Genomic DNA, 22,846 nt, shown 5'->3' on the forward strand with positions numbered 1-22,846 from the left:
GAAAAACATACCGGTACGAGCACTCAACTTTGGAGTAGTCATTGATACTGATACAAAGTACCAAAGTGTGCATATATATATATATATATATATATATATATATATATATATATATATATATATACACACACATATATACACATATATATACATACACATATATATATATATATACATACATATATATATATATATATACATACTTACATACATACATACACACACAAATACATATATATATATTAGGAGTGTCACACGATTAACCTTTTTAATCGTAATTAATAGCATAACTTCAATAGTCAACTCACGATTAATTGCAAATTTTATATCTGCCCTAAATGTACAATAAAACGTTCTTGTTCTCAGTTTTCATACTCTCATTCACATAAAAGTGTGTGTGTGTGTGGGGGGGGGATACGGCTGCATATTTTAGTCATTGATGCAGTAATTTCATAATAATTCATAAAATTCAGTAAAAACGAGTTTGATATTGATTTGCGTTGTTTTTTTCTGCCACTAGATGGCATAATTGCATTCGTAAGACACTGGTAACAGCTTAGTGCATTTTTCTTTTCATATTAAGAGCTATCCAATCTTTAACATGAAGTAACTTGTGAAAATCTGCAATCTTTAAAATTGTAAAATACAACATGACCCCAATCTTCACAAATATATGCATTATTATAACATTTATTACTGCTAAATTTTGACGTGGACGTGTCTCTTGCGTTGCGACTGGAATTCCCCCAGTGCAGGGGCGGTCATTAATCGTGCGTTAAAAAAATGAGTGGCGTTAAAGGAACTTATTTTAAATTAACTCGAAATTAATGCACTGATTTTGACACCCCTAATATACATATATGTTTGCAAAATATGTGGAGAATCAAGGCAATTTAGTGAAATGACTTGTTTGCATTCTTCGAGAGCTATTTTTTGAAAAAGCCTCCTTCCTTTGTAACATTGGATCTCAACCCACACGGCAAAGGTATGTGATTTATGCGATCCAAATCAATATCAATGCACACATACATCAGTATAATTTCAATTATTCCTACTGCATTTCACAATATTGCATATGTAAAGTGGCAGCATCCATCTCATTCGTTTAATGGATGTGTTTGACGCTTGGACCACAACAAACGGTGAGACGCACTTTTTGGCGGCCGAGGGAAAAAAAAAAAAAAAAGACGACAAAAGATGAATTTGCTCAAAGTGTGCGGGTTCAAAGTTCAAGGTGCAGTCTGCCAACCAAATGTGTTTATGTCCCTAATAAGAATGAGTGGATTGAATAGATTGTTTGTCCCCGACCTTGGCGATCAGGTGAACCCGGCGCCACTATATCACGGGCGAGGGGACGGGAGGACGCCGTCCGCGCCGCTGTCGACGGCTGCCACCGGAGGACCTAAGATGGAGGATGGGGGCGCAGCAGAAGTGATGGGAGGTGAAGGGGCAGAGGCGGCGTGCACACTTTGCATCTTGTTTGGAATGAGGAGCAGTATTGGAGGGCGACTGAAGGACGTATGCAAACGAAGCACGGTGCCAGGACGCATATTTTTGCATGTGTGCATTAGTAGTGTATGCGTGTGTCTTCACATACTTAAAATCAGCATCGCGTTTGCGCAAATAGTGGCCGGAGTTGTTTATTCACTCAACTGAAGGGGAAAGTGTCTTTTAGAGCAGAGATCTTGATTTGGACAAAAGCTTGATTGGAATTATACTTAAAAATGTCGCCATATATTATAAATCATGTCAGGGGCATTTGTGCATTGCTGCACTTTTTTTTTTTTTTGGCCTGACGCGTATTGTCATTACAAAGGCAGAAAAGAAAATATTCAAAAAGTATAGACTATAAAATATCCAAAACAAGAAATCCCCAAAATTACCATAAAATGTCAACAAAATTACCAACAATGTCAGAAAATTGATAGCCAAAAAAGGCAGAAAAAATAGGAATAATAGATAAATAAATAAATAAATAAATAAATATAATGTCCAAAAAGGGAGAAGAAAAGCTGAAAATTACCATATGGCCATAAAATTGCCAAAAATGTCAGAAATTTGACAGAATGGCAGAAAAGTGTATGAAAAGGTACAACAGAATTACAAAAAAGTAGAAGTATATTAATTGTATGCAGCATATTTCTGTGTTCTGGTGCAGCTCCATTGGGCCCTAGCTGGTTATGCTGGACAGTTATGGATGTGTGAAAGTCACCAATCGGTCAATTTCTATAACGTTGAGCCTCCATTGATGAGATGTATCCATTCTGTGAGTTTACATTGCACTCGCATTGGCAGTAAACCGGTTTCCTATTGTATTTTTATCCTCATTTTTAGGAAGTGGCCTGATTCCAATTGGAAAATATTTGATTCCATGTGTTTTTTGTTGTTGTTGTCATTCAAACATTGTGACACTTGAGCGTGAAAGACTCCAAACAGTTGGCCATCAAACAGCCATATCACAAGCTCTTGTCTAATATTTAACAAAGTGCTCCCCTCTTGACTCCATCGCTTCTTTTTAAATGACTCCAGAAGCAAAACAAGGACGATTAGGCCGGGAGGGTGGGGTGGAGCTCAAGGGATTTACGGTGACAAAATGCCGGGGGTCAGGAAGGGTGCGCGGCGGAGGTATTGATCAGCGAGGCGTGCAGCTCGCGCACCGGCCCGAACCCCTGACCCTTAAATCGCGAATGAATCTCAATCCAATAGACTGGAGTGTCTTGCTAGAGCGCACGCTCAAGCACCACACAAATATGTGTTCGGATACACTTTGGCGCACACACACAAGAGCGCCAACAAGGTCTCCCTCGATCAATAACAGTAGCACATGATTTCTACATTATAGATTGGCACAGTCTTCATCAAGGAAAAGGTGCGCCTGTGTTAGTTTTTTTTTTATGGTTTATTAAGGCATAAAGTAGACATTTGTGGTGATAGTGATAACGTGTGTCACTGATGTCACATCATCATATCCTCATCCTCATATTACATTTCCATGAAATGAAGACAGAGGAGCAATCGTCTCATTTTCCATTGTGGAATTTCTGGTGAGAAGCACTGACGTGTAAATGGAGGAGTGAGAAGTGAGAACCCGTTGCAAATACAGAAATGACAGTTATGTGATTAAGAGAAATCCTCTCATCAGCCTATTTCAAGTGAAACAGTACCCACATACCGATAATCACTTTTGATCATTTTATAAGCTACAGCCATTTTTTTATTTATTTACTTATTCACAACTTCTTGTCATTAACTTATTAACATTACCTCACGTCAACCAGTGCAGTTCTAATCTACACCACTGCGAACTACAAAAATAACAATAACCCAATTAAACCTCTTGAACAGTGTTACACGAGAAGTGCTTCATATTTTTAAATTAAATAAATTAGATACGGGCCTCATTTGCCCGAATTTTTTATTTTTATTTTTTTTTCAATATCATACAGCAGTGCAGATGACCATAAACCAGTTAAAACTACAATAATAAACCTCCTGTTATTTTAAAATATAACGATTCAATTTGGCTCGTCCAAACAAAACTGATTTTCTGATTTAAATTTCTTTTCTAACAATGCGAATACATATTTTAGAATTAATATTCAAAACATCTAATATTTTGAGATGATTGTTGAAAAAAAATGTCTAATATTGAAGAATACATAGAAGCAATGTCTAATATCATTTATAGAAACAAAGGCAAATATCGATGGAATATAATTTTAGTTATTAAACAATTCAGAATATTTTTGAAAGTGTTTATTCTATATTCCCCAGTATGATGCAATGCCACGGCAAACTCCTACACGTCATAATAATACATAATAATAAACATATTGTTAAATCAATACCCATCCTGACAAAGTCAATCAAAAGGTAGACATTACGATCAAATGAATCACACACAAACATGTTGACAGTGGAACTTTGCCAAAAAAAACAAACAAAAAAAACTTTGATGGAACCGCTTTCTATTATTCATTTTTGGGTTTTATCATAAGAGTTGAGATCAGACAGTGTTTTACATCACTAAGGGCTTTTCGGATAATCACATCTTCTATCTTCTTAACACACAAACACAAACACGCATGCACACGTCGCTGCTGCTCTCCAACAAACACAAAACCCTTTTACATAATGAAATTACACAGAGTCATATGTTACGTCGTCAACTTGAGTTATGGGGGGGGGGGGTTTACATAAAATTCGCATCGGAGGGGGGGGGGGGGTTGAATGCATGTGTGCATACGGATTTACATTTTATTAAAGAAATGAGCGAGGTGCGGTAAAATAGGGTAGTGGATGAGGGGCAGCGGGGGGAAAAAAGAAGAAGAAAAAAAGCAACCCAATTTCCTGTTCTATCAGCTCAAATCCTGGCAGCCATAAATAAAACGCACACATGCACCCGCACATTCCCTTGATAGGACCTTTTACTTACACATGCTCCAAAAAAAAAAAAAAACAACAACAACAAAAAAAATAGCTATTTTAGTGGCGCCAAAGTCAAACACCTCAAAGGGGGAGTCAACACAAAAAAAATTCTTTACAATAATATATTGTATGTGCCTCACTATAGTCTAAACAGCATCTGATTAATATTGCGTTTGTGGAACATGAACAAAGTGACAAAAACAGGGGGCGGCCATTTTGCCCACTTGCTGTCGACTGAACATGACATCACAGTTGCTCAGGGCTCAGTTAATGACCAATCACAGCACACCTGGTTTCTGAAGCTGAGCCGTGATTGGTCGTTACGTGGGGATGAGTTCCTCACTTGACCTAATTTCAGCCAGCATCGAAAGATGCAACAGTAGTTAAGTTAGCCGTTACTTTCAATTAAAAGCGACATACTGTGTTACAGATTTTTTTCCTCCCACTATTAAAAACAGTTCCCAGGTGTCTTAACATGTCTGTCACATGCTCTTGCCTAATACCCAAGGATCAATAATTATACACTTCACACATGTCTACCTAAAATCAACCCTTTTCATAAAGTGAGTCAGACATCATTCTGCCCGAAAAATTCATAAAACCCATCAAGTGTAATGACGTGGGGAGCGAGTGGATGAGGGGAGATGGACCCAACGGCGGAGAAACAAGGCAGAGAGTCAGACAGGACGGGGCAGAACGTGAACAGACTGGTTGCCATGACTGGACTGAACGTGGACAGACTGGGCATGACGTGGACACACTTGGCAGGACAGGCTTGGAAGAACGTGGACAGACTTGGCAGGACGTGGACAGACTCGGCAGGACGTGGACAGACTTGGCAGGACGTGGACAGACTTGGCAGGACGTGGACAGACTTGGCAGAACATAGACAATGTGGACAGACTTGGCAGGACGTGGACAGACATGGACAGACTTGTCAGAACGTGGACAGACTTGGCAGAACGTGGACAGACTTGGCAGAACGTGGACAGACTTGGCAGGACAGACTTGGCAGGACGTGGACAGACATGGACAGACTTGTTAGAACGTGGACAAACTTGGCAGAGCGTGGACAGACATGGACAGACTTGGTAGGACGTGGACAGACTTGGCAGAACGTGGACAGACTTGGCAGAACGTGGACAGACTTGGCAGAACGTGAACAGAATTGGCAGAACGTGGACAGACATGGACAGACTTGTCAGAACGTGGACACACTTGGCAGAATGTGGACAGACTTGGCAGGACAGACTTGGCAGAACGTGGACAGACTTGGCAGGACGTGGACAGACTTGGCAGAACGTGGACAGACATGGAAGACTTGTCAGAACATGGACAGACTTGTTTGGACTCTTTTCAATGGGAAAAGTTGTTTTATTTAAATTAAATGTCCTCCCCAACAACTACCATAGATTTAAAGTCTATTGCCTTGTCCAGAATCGCAGCTGCAACCTCCGCCCTTAATCCAGATTCTGACTGGAAAAATCTCAGAAATGCAAGACTATATATTTTTACAACACTGGATTATGCTATTCTTTGATTACTGGAGCGTCACAGAGGGGTTACAAGGGTGAGGCCCGAATGACAGGATTACCATGGGAAAAAAAACAGGATTTAAAAACTGAACAGAGGAATAATAATGATTTTTTTTTTATACATACATTTCTTCATGTAAATGATGGCAGAATAGTGAAAAACGGGTACAAGTAGGTCTGACACGAGAGCGGTAATCCCAGGATGAGCCGGAAAGTATTCAGAAACAAGACTCAATTGATTACACGCATGTAAGCCGAGCCACAAAGAAACATGCATCCACGCTAAGCCAGAAAAAAAGTAGACAAACAATTATTAAAAAATAAATAAAAAATGTGGACCACAACATTAGGCACACTAGTATTGTCCAACACAAGAACTGTAGCCTATTGATGATAATTGTGATGATATTATGCTCAATTTGATTAATACTGTCAGACAGGTATTATTGTATTTCCTCAAAACATGGCCTCCAAATTGATGCCTTACGTTAAAGTGGATCCCCAACTACCAGGCCATTACCAAGTGCATATAGATAATAAGTTTGTATTGACATGCAAGCTATTATAATGGAAACTAAGAGCATAAATTACAATGAATGAAATTATTGGTTAAATTCTTTATTATGCCCAATATTGTATTTTATTATGCATGGGATTTGATGCAAACACACACAACCTCATACAAAACTATAACAGCAGTTACCATAAATTATTATTATTATTATTATTATTATGAGTAGCATTACTTATTTGTAAACATGTTTAAAAATTTAAAATTGAAAAGATTTGCACTATTGGTATAAAATGCTCAGTGTGAGAATGTGAGAAAATTAAAAATACATTTAAATTATATGCATCTACTCAATTATGAAATTGTACAACTATAAACATGTTAACATATAATCAACTATTTTTTTTTTGCAATTTATTTTGAATTTGTGAAACTGTTTTTTGCAAAAATCATACTGTATGTACTGTCATTTTTTAAAATATGATATACTCCATGTAGTAAAATATTATATGTATTATAATGCATTCTTATTGTTAATTTTAGAATCATTAATTGAGGGGAAAATAAATTATATATAAATAAATAAATAAATAATTGAAAATACATGAATAAATTTGACATATTCTTAAATATTACTCAAATACACAATGTACAGTATGATTACTCAACTATTATTTTCAATTAGTATAATTTGTGGAAACATGGTACTAATTAGAAAATGTATTTTTTAAGTTTTATCATACATTTTACTAATTATTTTTTTAAAAATGCACACTGTAGTAGCATACAGAATTGTTATATTACACGTTTTTGTGAGAAGAAAAACATGTAAACGTATTTTAAATTTACAGTAAATGTGTAATATCATTGCCATAATTATAAAATGGCACAAATAAAGGTCTGCAACTCTAATAGATTTCTGGTACTCTCTACAGCTGAAAGACTTCATTTAACAATAAATACCTCTCTGCAAAATGCAATAACGCTACAGTTCTTTTCTAAACGCACTAAAATAATGCAGGCATCTGCCATTTCTAAACCTGTGGACATGAAAACAACATTATGCGTCAGTGTGTGAGACAGTTTGACAACGGAAAAGGAAGTAACGCCGTAACGGCTTGGCTGCAAACGAACGACCTTGTCCAGAAATAACAACAGCAAGCCTTAATGTGTTGCATTACAAGATATGTGATAAAACACTTTTATAGGGAGGGCTGTAAATGCCACGGTGTCACCATACACACCCATGTGCCCACTCAGAGGCCCATTTTCTGGAGGTGTCCAGAATCAGAGCTCCATAGGCGGATGGGCTCAAAAGGGAGGAGTGCCTAGTCTTAATTGTCTTTGTTGTCACCTTGATCCACGTTAGTAAATGTCACACAAACACAAATGTTATGGCCATATGATAGGAATGATGCAACGCTCATTCCAGGGCAATATAACTTGTTTATATGTTCAAAATAACAGTAATTGCAAAAGCAGACAAAGAATTGTGCTGTATTTGTAAACTGGAAATTTCATTCAAACGTTTTCAAAATAAATTACACAATTTTGAAAATAATAAAATCTGTGCATCCTTTAACTGACTTACACACGATACTGATCGTAGACGTAACCACACACAATTACGAGGGATGTTCGATACCACTATTTTTCAGACCGATACCGATACTCAGACCCTCAGTACTCACCAACACCGATACCAGTAGTACATTTTGACAAATAAATAAATACATAAATCACGAAAAGACATTTTTAAACAAATATATTTCCTTTAATTTTGACAAAAAAAAAAAAAAAAAACAGCACAGTCACTCGTCAATAGTCTTAACGCTCAAAATAAAACACAAAAATGCTCTTTTAGTTTAAGATTCACAATTTTGAAGTATTTCCAAACCGATGAAGTTTTGGTGAAAAACTGCTGCAAGCTAGCGCCACTTACAGGCAAGGAGGACTCACTTAACGTCTTCCCCCTCTGCCATCGGTCGCTTGTACTCGTCTGAGTCACGTGTACTCGAGTACTTGAAAAAAAGGCTGGTATCGGCCCGATACCGATACCTGGTATCGGCCCGATACCGACACCTGGTATCGGCCCGATACCGATACCGGTATCGGTACCCGCCCATCCCTAACAATTACATTATCAACAAATCTGCTTTTACATAAACGTAATCAGAGAACTATCAACCAAATTTTATTCTGAAAGTGCGACGTGAGCGGCGACGAGAAAAACCCGGAAGTACCGTTTTGTGGCGTGTTAGCGATTAGCGCTAGTAAACATCAGCGTGATGTACCAGAAATTCTGAGGCAAATACACACAACTACAACAGTGCAATAGTGCATTTACATACCAGGAATACTAACAAACAGCTCTTCATGCAAACCGTACAAAATGTCCATGCTCCTGGCCAACTAAAGGTATTTATTTACATGACATTCGCTAATACGGCTAAACGTGCATCCCCCATTTCAGCTATTTTCTAACACTTAACTAACAAACAGTTATACATTACCAACATTTTGTTTCAAGGCATCTATTTATTCATCACTTAATCTTTGCTGACCTGTCAAAAAGTAAACAAAGGAAAGCTGCATTGCATCTGCTACATTGGTTTGGTCGTCTCCTTCTATGGTTTGGTTAGCTACGTTTGGGTGAACAGTGCGCCCTCTTTGGTGGATAGCATAAGTGATTTGAATACTGTAAGTCAAAAGCAGGTGAAATGGACATATTTTGAAAATTGTACTCGAAGGGGAGACATACTACTAAAATATATTCGTGTAAATAATATGTTTGACTTCCACTTTAACGGCAAAACAGACACCAAGGTTCATTTTTACATATTATAACCATTTGTATCCATTCCGAGTCCTCATAAAAGGTAAAAACATGTGCCTTTTTTTCTCAAGCTGTCACTCTTTTAATTCCCCGTTGTTCACCTTCCCGCCTTGTTTGTGCACCCCGACAGCAGTCCCGACCCTGACATCCGAGCGGCGTGCATGTTAGGCCAGGACTTATTGATCAGCCTATAAATTACCAATGCATCACCCCTCCTCGCCTTCGGGGACCTTATAGAGACGAGAAGGTGTAGTGGAGACGGAGGCAGAGAAGGAGAAAGTGAGAGTCTGCGGCAAATTGTTAATTAAATACGAATCAATCGCCCGCCATTTATCAGGCCGGGCGTCCAGCTCACCTTTGAGGAAAGGTGGAAGGAGGAGGGGAGAGGGGATAGATGGGGAAATCGATAAAGTAGACTAAGGGGAGGGCTAAGTGTTTAATCCACCAATCAAACTATATCACCGCCATTATGGACAGACAACTGCGGGACATTACGGGGTAATCAGTGTGAGGTTAGTAACTTATGACGACAGTATATGCAGGTTTGACTCCTCAATATTAGATACCCACACACAATATAAGAAATAAATTGTGGCAGATAGCATTTTTGCTTGTATGTCAGGATGTGTAATATTTATTCTTATTGATTGGTGTTTTTTTTTTTTTTTTTTTTTTATGTGGCTGAAAAACAGAAAAGGGAACATTTTGAGCAAGAAAGCCCAAAAAAAACAAAAAACAAGTGCATTCACAAATAGGGATGTAACAATATCCAAACATACGATATTATCACGATATGAATGTCACGATAAGATAATTATCACGATATTGTGGGGGAGTTGGCGATTTTTAAAAAAGATCACAATATTGTAAGAAAAAAAGCTCATATTAAAAAAAAACAATATTGTACTTTTGTACATAACAAGAATGCATCTAAACCACCTACAATCTCTAATAACAATATTGAGGCACTTACTTGCTAATGCAAGCACACATTGGTCACTTCACAAGCAAATTAGGTTGCCCGTCATCTGACAATTAGCACAGATTTTACATCACATAGAAGGCCAAAACATCCCTAAAAAAATTAAATTGCACTAATGAACTAGCCACTAGAGGGTGCTAGAACTCCACAAATGGAAAATCAACCTGACTTTTTTTTAACACGTTCCTTTTAAATATTGTGAACATAACGACGACAATATAGTTTTAATATCACAATATCGCGATATTGCCCTAATCGTTACATCCCCATTGTTTATTGTTCAACTTTACACCAGAGACCCAACGATTTGTATACCAGCGATATTAAAGTCACTTTTTCATAATATGACCCCCTTAACCCATAACGCGATTGTGATGCTTTTATTTTATTACCCTCTCAAAAAGCCTTTGACGCGCCTTATTTGCCTGAACGACACACACAGTTGTCGTCTTATGCTTCGAACCCTGACAGCTTAACCCCCAGCCAGCATCTGTCTGCAGCCCCGGAGAAAGGCAAAGGCGCAGATGTCAGGGAGATTGGTCTTATGGGTAGTCGGCTTCTTGGCCCCTTTACCGGTCCAGTTAGCGGATTAAGAGTTACGACATATCCAGGAGCCGAATACAGCAACCGCCCCCCCCCACGCCCCATCCCCGTTCAGCACCATCTTTGCTATAAAACGCTATCGACGAGCGCTTAAATCCAACGAGCGGCCGCGCTGACGGATCGCGGCGATGTCGCGGGCATAAAAGACAAATTAACAAGGTGTCCCAGGTAGAGAAACGTCAGGCGGTGGAATAATGAGGCTGATTTATGAAGTGGGCACAGATAAATATTTATCGCTTGTATTTATCGTCGTCCAAATATTGCTCTTGGCGCGTTGCCTCGCCGCGGCCGCCCGTCCTCAGCATACTAACGGCTTTTAATGGCTGCGCAGTGTGGCACGTCAGCCGGATTGTCCTCTATCAGTGTTTGCTTCTGTTTCTCCCGCCTTAATCCCCTTCCACTGGAGCTTTCCTTTTGCTTCCTAATCGCCGCTGCAGCTGGCTCCACTCCTTTAAGCACCGCCAAAGAAGTGAGCTCATCCCCATCTCATCCCTTTCCCGTTATCCCGGCGTTATCCGTCAAGTCCCCCGCATCCCTTTCTCCCAACATTACTCCCTCATTTCTCATCCGGAAGAGGGTTTTTTTTCTTCTTCTCCCGTTTCCCGGAACGACGACGATTTTACATTGTCAGACTCACACCTTTGCATTTCTTTTAATTAAAAGCATCAATTGAAACTGAGCTCAACTGAAATGCTCTTTCGTTTTACTCGGTCTGCTGGAATACATACAGTGTGATTAATAGCAAGGAGAGGCGGAGAAGATACCCAACTAAACGCCAATATTATTTGTTGTTCCCTCGGAGCAGAGAGAATATGCACATTGTATGCTTTGTGTGTGTTGCTGCGCAATGTGTGTTAATATAGCATTAAATTAAAATAGCAAATAAATTACATCGATGCTAATTTCTGTTAGCCCACCTATGACATTTCACATTCTATGTTAGTGTTATATTGTGTCATATGAGCTTGTATCAAAGCATGCTGGTAATTTCTAGATAACCTAGTTACTTGAAAATCCCTTTTTAAATTTGAATTGTATACATTTCTACTAGATTGTAATTACTTTTTTTTTTTTTTTTTTACAATTACACATTTTTAAAATAGCATCGGTGATGAATTAGCTTTAACTTCTAAGTAAGATTCATTGTTGAACCTGTTCTAACAATATTTTAGTAATGTTTTGTTTAAAAATACAAAATTTTGTAGTACCTTTAGAGACAATTTTGTCAATGTTTGTTCAAAATATGTCATCATATATATATATATATATATATATATATATATATATATATATATATATATATATATATATATATATATATATATATATATATATACACACACACACACACACATATACACATATTCATATATATATATATATATATTCTAATGACATTTTGAAATGATTTTAAATGAATGTATGTACATTCCTGTATATACATATTTTTACAGGTATTTTATATACATATTTTTACAGGTATTTTGATAAGCTTTTTTTTTTTTTTTTTACATGTTATGTACGTGTTATTTCTTTATGTAGTGTATCTATTCAGAGTGTATACAGTAGCCTAAATACATTTTTGACCAAAATTTGAGGCCAATGCAAAATAATCAATTTCTCTAATTTCGCTATTCATAGGTAAATGTTTAAGTAAAATCAGCATTTTTGTTTTTATTAAACTACTAGGCTACTGACAACCAGATTTAAATATTTGCAAAAGAAAGAAAGATAGAAAGAAAGAAAGGATTGGGTGATCCAGAATGACATACTATAGAAATATAAATTAAAGTAAATTAAAATACTAAAATAATAACCTCCCCAAAAATGTGATGAGTGCCATGTAATTTTGGCTGCTGATTAGTTGAAGGTGTATCCCGCCTCTCGCCCAAAGCGGTATAGAGAATGAAGAAAATATTGTAATTAAAAAAAAATAATGTATTGCACAATACACAATAGTGCTATGTTGGAAAATTTTGCATTTGTGTGCCATTTTCTTTTTACAGTTATCTACGAAAATATTGTGTCCACAAATTGAAACGGAGTCTTCCTTTAAACGGGACTCTTTAGCTTGTGCTTGTACTGTTTAGGTCATCTGGTCAATAACGCAAAATTGTTTGCTTACCAAACTTCATCTTTCTCCTCCTCCATTAAAAACAAGCCGTATCCCCAAGTGGTACTTTCCCAACCACAACCACTTACTATAGTCAACAATCAATAGTCTGATTGGTAGCTTTCACAAGGAAAACACTTAAAAATAAAGAACGAGCGGTCGACTGACAACAGGCAGGGCAGGTTGCTACGACAACAAGGGCACAGGAGGCGGGGTTACGACGGAAGGCCAGGAAGTGATCGGGGTCTACCGTGAAGGGGGGGTGGGGGCAGAAGAGAGATGATGAGGGGAAGTGGGGTGGGAAGTAGTGGTGAGATGAGAGTTGCGGCACCATTTTTCACAGCAGACAAAAACATTTGCTGGGATATCAATTTGGAACTGCGGCGGCAGTCTCCCCCTCCTGGCCCACCATCCATCATCTCTTCGGGCACCCAGATGAGTGGGTGACCCGTAGGTACCGTGCGTGGGAAGGAAACGCCGCAGCGCTACAGGCTGGATTGCCAGGGTGGCCGCCCACACCACACCACCCCCCACTTACCCGCTCACCCTCCACCCCCCGAGTCTTCTCCCATTAGCGCCAGCGGCGGAGACCCCGCCCTCCGCCTGCCCTCTTATTGGCACCTTTGCCTGCACCCCATCACTCATCTCCCGGCCATCATCCATCACCCATCGCGATCAATAGGAGGCCACGCATTCATCAAGTAGGGGAAGGGGAGGAGGAGGGATTGCATGGCGGCCGAGAAAAACAAGGAAAAATGAGTGAAAAAGGAGGAGGGCGCCAAACGGGCAGCCATGTTTAGGCAGGGTGGGTGAAAATGTATGCAGTGAATGTTCGCTCATCGCGATTTATTGTTTGCTACCTTCTAAATACTTATTCTTATGTCTTAGTGCAGTTGTGTGAAGGGTTATAAAACACCAAATGTTGGTCGATCATCGGGCAACCGTCGGTTAGCATCTTCAGCCTGGTGCATCACGCTAACTTTGCTCTCGCTAGATGAATTCTCCCCGTATTTGTGAGTTCACAAACTCCGGAGTTACATCTTGTACCGCACTCGCTGATAACCGCCGTTCCCGAACCACCAATCCCAAAGCGACATTGTGTTTGGGGGCGGGATATGCAACTGTGACGAAACCAGGAAGCTGGAGCTAACAAACAATTAGTCATCATCCTCACGTCAAAGAGGAACGTCGATCCATAAAATTGATATTACATCGATGACATGTAACATACTTCCTAATTGTGCCTTCTGCCATCTAGCGAAAGGGCATTTAATTGTCACTATATGTCGCTCACATTAATAGATGAACAAAAATAGCTGATTTATAATACGTCAATATGAATTCTGTCTCTCCTGCGGATGATCTCTCGCAGCCCACTAATGCACGTTTCTCTCATCCCATCAAGAAACCATACTTCAGTCCACTGCTCACTTTCAGCATCCTAGAACATAAAAATTAGCGCAAATGGGAGAAGTTTTGCTAAAAATGCGTGAACGGTGAAATGGCGGGGGTTCACTGAGCATGAACATGTAAAAAGAAGAAGGGATGAGGCACATTATAGGTTGTAATTCGGAGCAGCCGCATGTGGCGTTGACAGCGATGGCGCCATCACGCTGACAAGTGGCTGTGCCATGCGCATCCTTCGAGGGGAAGGGAGAAATATTACTGAGTGCAGCTTTAATCAGACACAAGCACACACACACACAAGTAGAGAGCGTAATGGCGCAATGTCACTGTCAGTCATTCTGTGCTTGTCAGTTTCCGGCAAGGCTGCGCACTTTGTGTTGACAGCCCATAAGTTGTGTTTGACGCACACACACCCACACACAAGGGGGTTCGGGATACGCACTCTTCGGAGTGGAGCCAGAGCGGAATAGATGGTGTTTTAAGATGATGGATGCCTCCTCTGCCCAGAAAGATTAAGCCCGACCACGAGCGATAAGTTAGCTGGGCGATGCGTTGGGGGTACACGGTAATTGTGATTGCTCGACAGGCGAGTGTGCAGGAGCGTAGTGTGTTTGGGTGGCAAATGTGCAGAAAATAAATACATAAAAAGTGCAAGATTGCATGTGTGTGAGCTCATTCATCACGCAGCAATGCTGCAAATATAGTCAAATATCACAAGACCACAGTTCAAAGAGCATTGGAGGATTAAATGTAATTCGTATTCTAAAAAAAAAATAGTTGCAAAAAAAAACTAATGACCAATCGCACATTCTGGTTTCAGTTTAGCTTTTTCTTGGTCTTTTTTGGGGGGTTAAATGTCATGTCTGGGTTCACGTCAGGGTTAAGTTTGAGTTCATGACCGTGAAGTCAAGTGTCTGTTTTGAACTGATGTAACCAGCATCTGGTTTCAACTGGAAAAACGCTATGTGATGTTATGTGATGTCAGGACCTATGTGATGTCAATCTTTAATCCACTAATGAACTAACCACTAGAGGGTGCTAGAACTGCACAAATGGAAATCAACCTGACTTTTTTTTTTTTTTTTAACAGATGTGTTCCTTTTAAATACTGTGAACATAACGACGACGATGTTGTGGCAGTTTTAATATCACGATATTGCCCTAATCGTTACATCCCTATTCACAAATAACGAGGAAAATATAGCATATGAGTGGAGAGTGCAGTATTAAAAACTTGCATTTTACACTATCAAATCATTCAAATTTCATCTAAAATATCACACATTCGAATATGTGATGAGGCTTTGTCAAGAAGAAACAAAGAACTGATCCCGGAGGCCGCTGACCAAAAGTCACCCGAGTCTGCATTCAACGTGTCAGGTGTCGATCTTGGGTTTCGGTCCCCCACAGGTCTCCCATCTGCTTTATACTCACATTGGATTATTTATGAATAGCTAAATGGCCTGAGAGGAATGTTTACATGCTCAAAAAAAAAAAAAAAAAAAGAGCTTGTTGTTACCAAAATGGGACTCGTGCTTACGTGTTTAGTAAGTTTTACTGTACAAGAGCAAGCAACCAAAATTTTTACTGAAAACATAATTTGATAAGGGACCCCTTGATAAATAGTTCAACTCCATAGCCAGAGTCATAGACATCCTTGAACGTGGAGTTGTGGCTTCTGTCACACATAAATACCTTTTATCCTTTCATCAGTGTGTTCTTAGTAATGATGTCATGGGGTTAACCTGTCTCCATGACCCCTCATTTGCCCCTTCACCCCTGACATCATACACGCTGCAACAATGGAGTGTGCTGGTATTTTCTTTGTTTTACACTCAAGGAGTTTTTGGTTATGGATGGATGGATGGATGGCATATGTGAATACATACAGGACTCACATACACACAAGAATTTGATGCTATTTTTTCAAGAAACAAAAATAATTGATAGTTCTGTCAATTGTGTGGAAGTGGAAGCATTTGTATATTAAGAGTGTCTTGAAGCATAGTGCATTTCTGTAAAACAATGTTACGCTATTGTTAGCTTAAAATGTTCATCGGAGAGTTACAATCCGTGGCACTACGATAACGGCTCGAAGCTAGCTAGCTAGTGGTTGTTTGCATAGGCCTCTTGCTTTTCGTGGTTGAAAAGGTCAAAATAGAGAGTAATGCAGCTTTGCAGGAACAGTGTCACACCTTCAGGTCTTTGTTTTATTCATTATTAATTGACACGTGAGGCAAAAGACACGTTAGGATATAAAAAGCCATGTGACACAAACATCTCATGGGCTCTTATTTTTTTACTACTGTGAGGTAATTTGCTGCATAAATCACACCGCCTTAAAAACACTCCGTCGGAAGCCGGTCAAGAGGGTCGCAGCGTAAATCAGCATAAGTGATCGGGAGATTTTTTATTTTTATTTTTTTTTAGCCTCTCTCTGATAATGTACATGAGCGTCGGAACACATGCAATAACTCAGGTGCGGGGGAAGGCAAGACGAGCAGTCCGGTCGTCCGGTCCGACCGTCGGGTCACACAATCGACAAGGTGATTGACCCTTCAATTGACCGCCGCTGACCGCTCAGGCCAATCTGGCTAATGGTGGCTAGCCCTGCGAGTGTACACGACATACAGAGTTTTTCCATCGCGAGGTTTCTAACCTCGGTTTTAACGGCTTGTTAACTGGCACGCTGTTTCACAGGGGAGCTCTCATTAGCGTTGACCTCACACACACCACATTCTCACAATGCTACACTCTTGTCAGAATAAACAAGCAAAGCCACTAAAGGAGACAATTGATTTGACAATTGAGTCAAATGCCATTCTTAGCATATGTCGCCGGCCACTGAAAAATGGACGGTGGGCCGTAAATGGCCCCCGGGCCATAGTTTGGACACCTCTGGTCTAGATAGATCATCACCTGTGACGTGTTTTGTTTTTTGTTTTTTTTTGTTTTTTTAGGTTGCACTTGTTGTAAAAAGTTTGAGAAGCTAATGGGTTTTCGCTCCCCGGACATTTCAGGATTATGGATTTAATTATCTTGGTCTGAGGTTATAGCTTTAAATTTAAAGAATTTCAGCAAAGAATCAAAACACTGGTTCTAAATTTATTTTAATTAGTAAACTCAATTGTGTCATCCTCTTCGTGTCAGAAAGCTAATTTTTCATTTGTCATTCTAAAAAATTCCATCCTAAATAACACCGACATAAAAACAAAATAAACGATTAGATAAAGTGAAGAAACATCAAGGCACACTGGCTCATCCCTCTGCTTGAGAACACCAAACGGACTTTTTGATTAAAACTTTAGTCATTAAAGACTCCCTCATCTTATGAACCAGAATAATTGATTTAATTTGTCTCACACCAACTCCCAGCTCTCACCTCCACTTAGTTAATGAATTAATTGATTGAGCATGTGTGCGTGCATATATATATATGAGAGAGAGAGAGAGAGAGAGAGAGAGAGAGAGAGAGAGAGAGAGAGAGAGAGAGAGAGAGAGAGAGAGAGAGAGAGAGAGAGAGAGAAAGAAAGTTTTCATCACTTGAGTGTGACATATTTGTTTCCTCTGGGTCAATAAACGCAAGTAGCCTATAGAAAGAATGGAAAAATGTGGAATTGATATAATCATTTTCAACTTCCGGGAAAATGTGGAAAATGTAAACTAAGCATTCATGTCTTTTAATTAATGTCACCAATATTCATATGTACACACTCATGGCTCTGAAAGTATCGTCACTTTTCCTTCCCATAGGCACTCACTTTTTTCTTCCTTTTAATGTATGTATGTATGTATGTATGTATTTATTTATTTATTTATTTATTTATTTGCAATGTGACCGTAATAGTCCTTGTTAATTTAATGTGACCCTTTTAGGACTTAATTTATATAAACTGAAAGGACTCCTGTAACGAGAAAAAAAACAAAAGAAAAAAGAAAAAAAAAAAGTTTCCTCACCCACTTGGAGGGTAAGAACGCCCTCTATTGGATACAAAAATTCCCTCCTCATGTGAATTTGGCTGCTTTTCAAATTGACCTTGCAGTGAATTCCATTACTAAATCCAATCACCATTCCATAGCAAACAACTTCATATATTCAGTCCAACCGGGACAGGTTTATGTGTGTTTGATTAAACATCACAGTAATGTTTGTTTTTCTAATTTCACACTGCCCCTTAAATCCTCAACAGCAAAAATGATCCTCTTTATACGTTTAATAAGATCCTTATTTATGGGAGTTATGTGCACCTGTTGCCATCTGGCTCGCTGACAAATAGTTGACTCACACACGTACGTAAATCTGTTATTTGATATAGTGCTATTTTATGATGCCCAACACATGAATAGAATCCCTGCTGCATATTTTGCCCTTATTAAATCCAAATAAAGAGTCCATGCAGTATTAATTTCTAATGTAATTATTTTTGTTTGAATCTATACAGATAGTAAGTGTCACAAATAATCATAACTAGCCAGGTATGAAGAAAGATTAGATTAGTAGGTTTTGTTATTTAAAAAAAAAAAAAAAGGGCAAGTGGATTTTATATGAATAAATCATAATATAAATTTGATATATTAGCTTGACAATACCTGACTTTTTCTTACATTCTAGCTGATAGATAGATAGATAGATAGATAGTCAGTCTAAAATATATAACTATTTTCACAAAGTCAAATTTTGATATAAAATTACAATTTTATTTATTTAAAAAAAAAACGTATTTTCTTCTAATTGTATTTTCTTTTGATATTAAGACTTGAGTCTACGACTTTTATTTAAAAAATATCTTCTTTTTTTAATCTTAAAACTATTCAGCTACTATTTATCTGTAAAATACAGTACCTTTATCGTTCGTATATACACTGGCCCTTTAAATGCGCAGTGCCGTCAAACCGTTTGTTGTACATTAATTTGCGACATCGCATTGATTTCCGGCAGCTTCCGCGAGTGAAAACCTCAGACTTAAAAAACAAAACAAAACCAAAAAAAACCATACACATACGCACACACACAAAACAAAACAAAAATATATGTACACAAGCTAAACGGCAGTTCATAACTTGGCACGGAGACTGTTTGTATGTCACAAACTTTATTTTTTTTTTCCAAGTGGAAAAGGGCGCCGGGGGGGGGTGTCGCATGTAAGTATGCTCGATAGCTAAGTCGTTAAATACAATGACATAATTGCTAAGCACAATATTAGCCTGCAAGTTAGTTAAATGGCAATGATTATGTTGCATTTGAGGAACCAGGCTGCTAAGTGTCGGGTATAAATGGGAACGAGCCTCTTGTAACCAACCTGACGCAACGGTAACGTAATAATTTTAATAACTTTAAAAAAAAAAAGGAAGGGAAACAACATGAAACTATGTATCCAGTGATAGCTTCTCACAAGGTAAGCAAAGCTATATAGAGTTTTGTTGCAACCAGACTTGTTTGTGCCATTTTTCTCAGATTTCAAGTGTTCTTAATTGAAAGACATGTGCAGGTCTCAGCAGGGCTTCAATGCATTGACTCACCAATTGTTTGGTCAGGCGATGATGTCAGGAACCGGGTCGTGGATGTTGGGTAGTTTAGAGGTGATATGTGAACAATACTAATCCTTTGGCCTGAAATATTACAGGATATCAAATGATAGTCAAATAATAATGCAACTAATGCTTGAAAAACCTTATCAAGCCGAGAGGCCTGCCTAGCTTGTCTCCCCTCCCACACACACACACACATACACACAAGAGCTAAGGCAGCCATCTTGCTTTTAAGCCTTTTACCCAGCAGGAAGTACACACATCTAAATGCAGTAGCCATACCTGGCCAGTGGGGACATACTAAACATAAAATTACCACAATGGTCAAACCTTCAAAACAAAGCAGAACTAACACAAAGTTGCAACTTGGATAAGCTAATCTTAACCTCTTTACAAATTCATTAACTTATTAATTCCAAGTCCCCTTCGCGATAATGGCTCCAACAAGACTGTTAACTGTTAAGTGACACTTGATTGCTCTTTGGGGGGCCCAAAAATTCTTTATTTATGGAAAATAATGTAGCATTACTTGAAAGTGGCTGTGGCTCTTCAGTTTTAACTGTTCGAAAATACAGAGGTACCTTGACTTCCAAGCTTAATTCATCCCGTGACCATGCTGGTATCTCAAGACACCAGTATGTCAAATCTACTTTAACCAGTCTGTCGATGGGTGTGCAGCAGCCTTAAGTCAAAAACTTGTGTTTCTTGTGTTTTCAGTTTGTGGATTCTGCTACCAACAAGACATTCAGCCACCACATGACGCCAACAGGGGCAGCCGCCACGACAGACAACAGGTCGTCCGACCGGGGGCTCTTGTAGCCCACCCATGCCTGTGATCCCCATCCCTCGGCGGGTGCGCAGCTTTCATGGCCCCCACACCACCTGTATGCACTCGGCGTGCGGCGCGGCGCACGCCACCAAGCTGGTGCGCAGCAAGTACAACAACTTCGAGCTTTATGTGCGCTCGCGCTGCATCTACAGCTTCCTGCGCTTCCTGCTGTACTTCGGGTGCAGCCTGCTCACCTCCCTCCTGTGGGTGGCGCTGTCGGCGCTCTTCCTCGCGCTGTACGTAGGCCTGCGCGCCCTCCTGCGCCTGCAATACAAGCTGTCCGTCATCCTCTTCCTGCTCGGCCACCGGCGCCTGGACTTCGGCGCCGTCAACGACCTGATCATTTACGTCATGCGGATCACCATGTTCTTGGTGGGCGGGCTGGGATGGTGTTTCATGGTCTTTGTGGACATGTAGTGGATGCAAGCGAGGCAGTGAGAACTTGCAGGGGACCTGAAATGTTTCGGTAGTTACTTTGGGAGCAGTTGGGATTTTCAGCATCACAAAGCTAGGTGGTTTTTTTGTGTTGTTTGAGTGTTAAAAAGTACCAACTCTGTCACTTTAACGTGTTTGTTGGTTACGTGTTTTGGAGATTTTTACAACAGTTTCTCTTGACGTCTTTGTGAATTGCTTGGTGGACCGCTCAAATGCTGTCATGCACCGACTGAATGTTAAGAAAAAAAAAAAGATTTTACGTGCATTAAATACTGGAATAAAAACCTCCAAGTGTCTATTTTGTGTTTTATAGTCATGTGAGTTCAGCTCAATGAGCATGCTAGCACTTTTGGTGATGCCTAAAACAGGAAGTCGAGCCTTTTGCAACATAAGAAAGAATCTGGCTGTTCAGTACGAAGTGGGCAATATGTATTTTTTTATTATTACTGTATAATGTTAAAAATGTGATATTTTAACACTTTTGTTCCCTTATCATCTGACAAGAGAGGCGTGGTTCCTGGAGAAGTCTTAAGTAGCCCTGCCAGAGCCCAGACTTGAATCTGATTGAACATCTCTGGAGAGATCTGAAAACGGCTGTGCAGCAATGCTCCCCATCCAACCCGATGGAGCTTGAGCACAATGATAGGTCCAATCAAAATCGTATAAACAACGAAGCTAACACGTAGCACGAGAAGTAACAAAATGGAAAAATAATAAGATCAATAACTAAAAAAAAAAAAAAATACTAAATATAAATAAATAAATAAGAAATAATAATAAATAAATAATAAGAAAAATAAACATTTAACCTTATAGGAAATTTAACCACATCTGCAGAAGAGCTAATCTTGCATCTTGCGCGCTCTGCTAATAAGAGTGCCTCCCTTACCTTCTGTTTTCTTAAAATAAAATTATTATTATTTTTTTTTTTAAAAACAGCTACTCTCCTATCCCCAAAAATAAAACTACACCCGGCTTACAGGGGTATCCATTGAAACAAGTCTGAATACCATTTTTGGGTCCTAAATATACACATGTAATCATGTACATATGCAAAATTGTTGTCACAAAAAAAAAGTTGTCAAAGTTGCAAAAACATTGACGCCTCCTACAGCGGTTTAACAAAATACAATCCTAGTATGTTTGAACTCGACCCCCCAAAAATCAGCAGGCACATGCATCCTGAGATATACAAAAACCATCCAACCGGATGGAGCTTGAGCACAATGACGGGTCCAATCAAAATCGTATAAACAACAAAGCAAACAAGTAGCACGAGAAGTAACAAAATGGAAAAATAATAAGATAAATAACTAAATAAATAAATACTAAATATAAATAAATAAGAAAAATAAACATTTAACCTTGTAGGAAATTTAACCTTATAGAAAAGTACACATCTACAGAAGAGCTAATACATCTTGCGAGCTCTCCTAATAAGAGTGTCTCCCTCACCTTCTGTTTTCTTAAAATAAAAAAAATAAATAAATAAAACCCAGCTACTCTCCTATCCCCAAAAATAAAACTACACCCGGCCTACAGGGGTATCCGTTGAAACAACTCAAGGTAATAATTATAAGATATTTCATTTATACGCAGTCAAATAAAAAAGGATAATATATTTACTCTTACAAACAA

The 22,846-nt window shown here is 39.0% G+C and overlaps 1 protein-coding gene across 2 annotated transcripts; it reads left to right on the top strand.

Annotated features, from left to right (window-relative positions):
• The first annotated feature begins 19,324 nt into the window (after positions 1–19,324).
• tmem250 (transmembrane protein 250) lies at positions 19,325–21,504 on the top strand. 2 transcript variants are annotated; one of them, XM_077497977.1, is made up of 2 exons: positions 19,325–19,557; positions 20,662–21,504. In XM_077497977.1, the coding sequence occupies exon 2, from the start codon at positions 20,771–20,773 to the stop codon at positions 21,188–21,190; it is 420 nt and encodes a 139-aa protein (XP_077354103.1). In that variant the 5' UTR covers positions 19,325–19,557; positions 20,662–20,770; the 3' UTR covers positions 21,191–21,504. The 2 variants fall into 2 exon arrangements, with proteins under 2 accessions (XP_077354103.1, XP_077354104.1); XM_077497978.1 differs by lacking the exon at positions 19,325–19,557 and adding an exon at positions 19,606–19,811.
• The last annotated feature ends 1,342 nt before the right edge of the window (positions 21,505–22,846 follow it).

The sequence above is a fragment of the Festucalex cinctus genome, chromosome 15, assembly GCF_051991245.1.
Source record: "Festucalex cinctus isolate MCC-2025b chromosome 15, RoL_Fcin_1.0, whole genome shotgun sequence".
NCBI lineage: Eukaryota > Metazoa > Chordata > Actinopteri > Syngnathiformes > Syngnathidae > Festucalex > Festucalex cinctus.

Excerpts from the sequence above, each read along its gene's own strand:
- tmem250 (XM_077497977.1), top strand. The coding sequence starts at position 20,771 with ATGCCTGTGATCCCCATCCCTCGGCGGGTGCGCAGCTTTCATGGCCCC.